The sequence below is a fragment of the Pterocles gutturalis genome, unplaced genomic scaffold, assembly GCF_000699245.1.
Source record: "Pterocles gutturalis isolate BGI_N339 unplaced genomic scaffold, ASM69924v1 scaffold1166, whole genome shotgun sequence".
Lineage (NCBI taxonomy): Eukaryota > Metazoa > Chordata > Aves > Pterocliformes > Pteroclidae > Pterocles > Pterocles gutturalis.
Window position 1 is genome coordinate 22,303 of NW_010097555.1, and position 8,395 is coordinate 30,697.

Below are 8,395 nucleotides of genomic sequence, written 5' to 3' on the forward strand. Positions count from 1 at the left end.
AACTACTGTAATAACTAGACAGCTTTTTACTTCGTAAATACTTTTTCATAATTCAGCCTTGTTTTGTATAATGAGATGGGATTTCCAAAACTGAAACCCTTGCTGAAATGCTTGCTAAGAGTTATCATATATCTCAGCAGATATGCTCGTATCCTTTCAATAACTCTGCATTTTAATTAGATGGAAAGCAGCCAAGCTTCGTATTCTGGGCTGGGAAACGTCAGGAACTACTAGAAAATCACGAGACTGATGGCTAATTTCTGAACCAACAAAACTTTCTATTAGTCAAAGTGTGTAAGAAAGTGCAAGCAAGTCTATGAAGGGAAAAAAATGAAGTTATTTTTGCAACATCATGTTTATACTACTTACCTATTTAGCATATTTTTATTCACATAACCTATGCGTAATATCCTCTGTCCCTTTAAAAACACTATCTCTTGAAAACTAGCCATCGTATCATTCATGCACTGTCAGAAATATAGAGTCAAAAGTCAGGGAAAAGAAAGAAGCCTCAGACAGAAGCTCTCAGCTGACAGACTGCAGCCCTTTGGAGACTGGAGGCAGGAGCACTGCTGGAGGAAGGAAGGTTAAGGTCCCTTTGTATTATACAAGCATACGCTTATAAACCTTGCAACATGGCACTAACTGTGCCATTTTGTTAATTTATTAAGTTAGAAGTCAATACGTATAAAACTATAGGGTGACATTTTTCCTGTGGTCTTTGTTACTGTATATCTATCATCACAACACCCATGTTATGTAGGAAATATTATGATCTCTAATGCAGTGAACCATAGCAGTTAAAATTGTGGCCAAAAAAATTAAAAATTATGGCTCAGACTCACAAATGGATTTAGATCATCCCATTTCACTTTGGACAGAAATTTGGTGTCAACTTTGTAATTTAACTCAGAAAAAAAGGGCTTCTCCAGCCGCCTGAATATCTCAATGTAGAGATGACATTTTAAACATGCGGCTTCCTTGGCATCTATCTGAAGGTCTGTAACTTCAGGGCCAAGAGTGTTGGCAGTTTGACCACATTTATCTCATGCCACTACAAATTTGCTAAATTCTGTGAAAAGCCTAATCACCTAGCTAGGTACTAAGACTGCCTAATGTATACAGATACCAATGACTTCAGGTGGAGCAAAATGGGTAGCTATTGCCCAATTTTGCAGCAGTAACCCACTCTTGCGATGCCCAGCTTGACTCCAACCTCTGCCTTTAACTACAACACCCCTGCTTTCTCTTTTGCTCCCCATGTTCCCCATTACTACAATCCTCCAAGACTCCCATGAGCAATTTGTTCTCCCCAATACACCCATGCCTATACTCTCCCAAAGAGCATTTCAGCATTCCACCATTATCCCATATAAACCCATACATTTTTTGGACTAGCTATTGGACAAAACCTGGTCAAGAGCTGGCCAGGCATCATGTTCTGACCAGCCAGCTGCACAGGATATATGCACACTCTTCACATCAAGGCAATCACAGCCGCCAGAGTCAGGCTAAACAAATGATTTGCCAACCTAACATACTGGTTACAGAAGGAAAAAGAGCATGGAACTTCAAGTCGCTCCATGCAAAGTCTGAACAAGCACACTTAACAAATCATTAAGCCTCCAACTTCCCGAGAAGAGGTGATGAAAGATGACATCATCTTCTGATGATACTTCTAATGATAATTGTATTGGTAATGCAATAAAACTTGTAATTAGAAGTGTAATACCTTTGAGAGATGCATAGCAAGCAATTTGCTACAGTCGTATACTATAGAATCTGTTTCTTTCCCTTAAAAAAACAAGAAACCTCTGCACTGAAGTACCTCTAAATTTCTCAGATTTAAGGTTCTTAGGAGCACTGGGGCTCAGAAATACGAAGGAAATAATTGCATAACATAAATTCCCTTCGTCTTCTGTATACTTTTTGATACAGTCTCTGGTTACTATTAACATGTAGTGTTTTTTCTGTTTCATGCCTCATTTCAAGACAACAGGGGACAGAGCTAAGACAGTATAAGGAACCATAAATCTAGTATTTCCTAAATCTCAAGTGCTTGTCTTCATAAACTAAATAACATTCATTTAATGGCTCGTGAATGCCATTGTATACCAATGCAATGTCATTTTTCTCTCAAAATTACATTTTAAAAACTGAATAGAGAAAAAACTATACCAACACAATATATCCAACTTTCTAATACTTGCAAGTGGTTGTGTAGCCACTTTGTTTTAAGAATACAAATAGTCTGCCCTGATAAGTAATATGCATTCAATCCTCCCTAATCAGTGCAATCAAAAAAAGGCAGATGCTGGAACAAAAAAGAAAGCTTCCACAAACTGTAATGCTCAGTCAAGGCCTAATTTCTCAAAGAAAAATTGCTTTTCAGAAAAAGCTTTGTTAATTTCTGTAGGCATGTCATTAGCATGACAATAAACCACAGTGGGAATCTGTTTTCCTATTTCTATGTTCCTAGTTACAAACAACGAAGACGACATTCCTATCAGTGCTGAGAGCAAACGCTCTCAGTTACCCTGTTCCCTGGAGCCCAATGGCTCCTTATACCACTTGAGCAGAGGATCCCAAAATCTACAGTAAAGAACTGTGGAAGTGCTGTCTACACTCAAGTCTGTAATGTTTATAGAGAGACTCATGAAGAGTACATGAGAAAGAGTCATGTCTAGATACGAAAATATAAGGACTCTGCACTCAAAGCTTCCACTCTAAATTAAGAATTACAGAAAGTGACAGGTAATAGATGATTAAGAAAAATAAAATAATACCAAAAAAAGCACAGGCAAAGCTAATGTGAATGAGGCTGAGATGACCAGATTATTACACTTGGGAATGAGATGAGACAAAAAGTACACAGGAGAATAGTACTGGGTTACAGTTCGAATGCAGATGACTACAGGGGATGAGAAACAAGACATCTGGGTGCCACAAATGAGAACAGTACAGAAACCAAGACAGAGGGAGGTTAAAGAAGGGCATCATGATCCAAGCGAAAGACAAAGTATCTGTGTGGGCAGAGGGAACAGGCTTCTGACAACAAGGAAAGAAAATGGGGTTTTTTTAAAAAAAACAAAGGGGGAGAGGGTGGCAAGGAAAGGTTAGAAAGGTGCCACAGGCCAGAGAAATAACATAGACATCTCCATATTTCAAAGAGAACCACAGAACAGAGTGATGAAGTAACAGTAATTACAAGAAAAAATTATTTTAGGACATTGGACAAACTGAAATGGAGAAGGTGGGAAATGCGGGGACATACAGTAAAAAAGCGGGTAAGAATAATCTAGATATCAAAATAACCAAACCATTAACTGATTTCTCAGAAGTGTGTGAAGGAGGACGGATTTTAGAAATGTTGCATATAAAAAAGTGATAAGATTTAATATGGGTCAGGAAAGCAAGTGGGAAGGAAGCATGATAGCCTTCAGTACTGTGTGTGAGGCTACAGGAAATGGGGATGGTAGCAAAATTTCCTGAGGCTGGAAGAAATTAGACTGCTGGTCTCTGGAATGGTGGGGAAGATGATTTGTGCTTAGCCAAATTATACTGAAGATTCACTGAGGAAAAAAACAAATGGGCAGGAAGGAAAATGGATGGTGTAAAACAGATCAAGGACTAGATAGCTAGAACAAGCAAATGAAGAAAGCTACAACAGGTTTGAGAAATACAGGAGAGACATGGAAGGAGGAAGGAAGAAACATTTGCTAAAGCCATCACTAAAAGTGTGGCAATATGTGGGACTAGAACCACTGAAAGAAAAATTTGCAAAATTCTTGGAATATCCATCAGGAAGCAGATGGTGGGTACAAGCCTCTGTGGCCACAGTAACATCAAGAGTTATTAACTAAAGAGATGCCGTCTTAGAAAGTGACACGATGGAAAGAGGAAAACTGTCTTTTATTTCTAAAGCATATATAAGGAAGATGAAGGAAAATAAATGAAAGGTAATCAAATAATACATGACATAAAAGACTGAAACACTCAACTGTCTTTTTTGCATAAACAAAACACTGAGATTTCATACAAAGCCAATAATTGGGCAGGAATACAAGACACAGAAGGGAAATAGCAGAATACAGAATATTAGATAAACTATATTCAAGTCAACAAGGCTTGATGAAATTCACTGCAGTGTAGCCACAGATATCTCTAAACCACTAACTAAATTGGTGGGCCTGGTGAAGGACGTAGCCTCAAACAGATGTCAAGGAGTTATAAAATATGTCTAGTAAACAAAGAGAATTAATCAAGTGTGCCCCCACAGTGCTCTACCTTATGTTAAGCATTTTCCAGTAGTTTTATCAAGAGCTTAAATGGTTCAGTAGTAACACTGTTCACGGGACCAAGGCAAGAAGCATTGCAAGAGCTTTAAGGAAAAAGATGTGAATTCTGAATGCTTAATAAACTGTGGAAATAGTAAGATAAAATTCAGTACAGAAAATAAACTAATTATTAGGACCCACCCTCAGGCACTAACACAGTATAAGATATAATCATAGAATCACAGAATGGTTTGGGTCAGAAAGGACCTTAAAGATCATCAAGTTCCAACCCCCCTGCCATGTGCAGGGACACCTCCTACTAGCCCAGGTTGCTCAAAGCCTCATCCACCCTGGCCTTGAACACCTCCAGGGATGGGGCATCCACAGCTTCCCTGGGCAACCTGTTCCAGTGTCTCACCACCCTCACAGTGAAAAATTTCTTCCTAATGTCTAGTCTAAATCTGCCCTCTTTCAGCTTATACCTGTTACTCCTTGTCCTCTCACTACCCCCCCTGATAAAGAGTGCCTCCCCATCTCTCCTGTAGCCCCCTTCAGGTACTGGAAGGCTGCTATTAAGACCCCTAGGAGCCTTCTCTTCTCCAGGCTGAACAACCCCAACTCTTTCATCCTGTAATAATGCGATAGGCAGCAGTACTGCACAAAAGGATCTGGTGTGGTATTGTGGAACACAAACTAAAAAACTGAAAAATAATGCTCTCAGAAAAGCCAGACAATCCTGGGTTTAGTAGTAGACATCCCACATGCAGCACTATGGTAATTATTCTGTTCTACTTGGCACCAGCAAAGTTTCAGCTCTGGACACATAATACAGAAGACACAAACAAACTTAAAAAAAACCCCTGAAACTCCAAAGGACACAAAAAATAATAAAAACTTAGAAAATGCGACTCATGACAAAAGATTGAAAGACTTGAAAAGATGAGATGGGAGAGAGACATAACAGCCTTTCAATAAACTAGTTTGTTGCAAGAAGAACAATAGAAGGAGTGAACGATTTTGAAAACAAGTAACTCAAGATCAGAAAAAAATTAATTTTTAAGAAATATTTAACTTCTATGAAGGACTTCTATGAAGCTGTCTTAAGCTGTACAATCCTCATCATAAATGCTCAATTTTAGAAAGAAGTTACATTAAGAAATGCTTGGAATCCATAGTAGATGTAGGGCAAACCTAAAGTTATTTCAAAATCAGGAGAAGTAATATATAACTCACAGAAATTCCCTCCAGACTTACATATTTGCAATGCCACTGCAATTTTCCCATAATTTTTCTTTTTAGTTTTACATTAAAAAGACAAAATGTTTCAGGTGTTCTTTATTAATTATAATGAAATAATAATTGTTAAGCTCACAGGTTAAACTCAAGTTTCTAAAACAAAAATTGACATTTGTAGAAATACTTTGGGTTTTCACTTTTCTGTCTGTCAGGAAAATTTCAAACAAACATATGGATTATATCCTTAAAGGTATTAAAAAAACCCTTCCTTTTTTCTTAAATACTTATGTTACAATTTCAGCATTTATAGTGTTTGAAGTTTCATTGCAACAGAGGTAAATTTTCAGGTTTTTTTTACAAATATATCACATACCTGGGGATATGCTATTTATGTGTGCTGGAGTGCTGTAAAGTGAAGTTAAATATATGACTTCTGTTGAGCAATAAATGTCACCTTATTTTATTATTCTGTTCATGTTAGCGTAAACCAGTCATCTAGGACCGCACAGCTAATAATGTATGAAAGCAATGATGTATCACAGAAGCAGAGTTTTGATATGAGCAGACAGTCCTTTAAAAAGTGGCGTCTTACTCTTTCTAAGTACAAGGAGCACCCTCCATTCTCAAAGAAATCATGACGCTGCATTTGATTACAGCACCTCGAATGACTGCTCCATAAATGAGCAACACAAATATACGCACCTGTTCCATCATCTACATTCTCTACTTCCATCACTTCTGTGTTTATTCTGCCCCGAAAAAGGTAACGATGGCCATCAGTAGATGCTTTGCTGTTCTTCAAACGCCTAACAAAGGAAAGAACAGAGGAGCATGTCATCCACCACCTTTTGCAACGTTTCTGCAATGCTACCTGTATACGTAAGTGTTTAAAGACTACTGTAAGAATTACAACCTATTTATATATGTACAGTTGAACTGTGGAAACCATTGCTAAATGGGACACCACTGATGCTAAAGCAAAGGTGCCACCCCTGGTAAGAGTAAGCTGCAAACAGTTGTCTGATAGGAGAGTTCATCAGGGTCTCATTCTGTAAATGCCCTCTTCCAGCACTGGTATTTATATGCCACTGCCTGCCAACAAAGACAAAATACTGCATTGGGAGGATCTTGCCTGCTAACTGGTTTAAACCTCATTATGCTAGTCATGAAATTCAACACAAGGGTAGCATGACTGAAAAAATGAAATAAGAACACGTTTGGATGTAAATCTAGCCCTACACACATCAGCCTCGTAACTGGATTTATGCATGGAAGAGCTATGATGACATTTTTTTCTTCCTCACATAAGGCTTAATAAAGAATTATAATTAGGAATCGCTGAAAGTTTAGGGGAAGTTTCCCAGTGACATATTCCAAAGCACTATGCATTGCTATAACTCTGTTCCCAGTGAAGCCAAGGTTCTTTGAGAATCCCAGTTCTAGGCAGCTTTTCCCACCTCAGATAAGCCAGGGACGATTTTCTGTCCATTTTGCTCTGTAATAATTAATACTGTACACCAAACAAAGGTCAGTTCCTGAGAATTAAGAATCATCTGAATTCTGACCTTCACTCACTCCAGAGAGGTACTACTCTTCAGAAAATGTCCTGCCTCTCAATCATCACTGTCTAACGAGTAATTCTACTATACTATTACTTTCTTATTCAAAAATTGAATAATTTATTAAAAAAAAAAAAATAAAAACAGCAGCAAGCATGAAGGTTCAGTATCACAAGTTTTTTCTCTCCAAAGTGAGGTAAACCCAAAAACTCCAGTGGCCTTTGTACCTATGAACCCAAATTTAGCAATCCACATTTATACAACTTGGCAGGAAAAGGATGCTTAAAAATTACATAAAATATCTCGTACCATAAAAATAGCACAATTTTTGTAAATTTTCCAAAACACAAACCTCCTGTGAACAACTCTCTATCTACTTGCCAATCAATACCCGCAGTATCTTGCTGGCATACAATTCATTCATTTTTCCACCATAAACCCTGGAACTATGTTCTAAACTGAGTTGTTCTCATGTCTGCAGAGGTATCACCATAGTGCCAGCCAATGACATGTAGGACACGACGGCTCAAAACTAAAGAAAATATTGACCTTTCATGTGTTCTGAGATTTTCATCCAATAGAGCATTTTAGCTAGTATATGGCTACAAAAATATGTAATTTAGTGGCAGACAAGTGAAAAGATACTATGTAATCAGTAATTTAACTGTAATTGCTGGACAAGAAAAAAAAATAAGAAATATTGAAAAGAGCATGAGTTTATATTGAACCAGTCTACACAGAAACTGAGCGGCTGCAGAATCATATCCTCAAAATAAATTCAGCATTCAACACTAGATATAATCATGAGTTTTTTAAACGGTTCATACTTAACCGTTCCAAAAGTTCTGCAACCTAAGCAAGAGTTCAAACTTAAAAACAAAGGACTGATTCACTACAGCTAGTGAAGTATAAATTACTTATCCTCTCAATCAGTCTCTTTACCCTTCCCTAGAAGAGAGTAAGACCACCACATATAACATGTTGCAGAAGACTGACAAAACAGATTCCTTCTCCCAGTACTTCATCATTTGGATTCTGCATTCCTACACAATCTTTCCAATGTTTGAACTAAATACAGTTCTCTTTGAATTCAGTGTGAGAAATACACTTCCTCTAAAATGCTGACTTTATATTGCAAATTAACTGCAGTAAACACTTTGGTATTGTTCACATATTCCTGTGAAACAGCATACAGAGGATTAGCTCTACTGTGAGAAAAATATAAATTATTTTTCAAAGTATAAATTAATAATTTACCTGTGCTTTTTTTTGCAGTAGACCAAAAGGTTATCAAAAAGAAAAAATATCCTCTCCTGGATATTT

The 8,395-nt window shown here is 37.4% G+C and overlaps 1 protein-coding gene across 1 annotated transcript in view; it reads right to left on the reverse strand.

Annotated features, from left to right (window-relative positions):
* The window catches only part of LOC104464043 (phosphatidylinositol 3,4,5-trisphosphate-dependent Rac exchanger 2 protein-like), a gene marked incomplete at both ends in the record, with an annotated part of 43,732 nt that overhangs the window by 20,514 nt on the left and 14,823 nt on the right, over positions 1–8,395 (reverse strand). Inside the window, 2 exon segments of the mRNA XM_010076651.1 lie at positions 6,216–6,319; positions 8,330–8,395. The exon segment at positions 8,330–8,395 is cut by the window's right edge and continues 2 nt beyond it. Of these exon segments, the coding sequence (XP_010074953.1) occupies positions 6,216–6,319; positions 8,330–8,395 (170 nt within the window).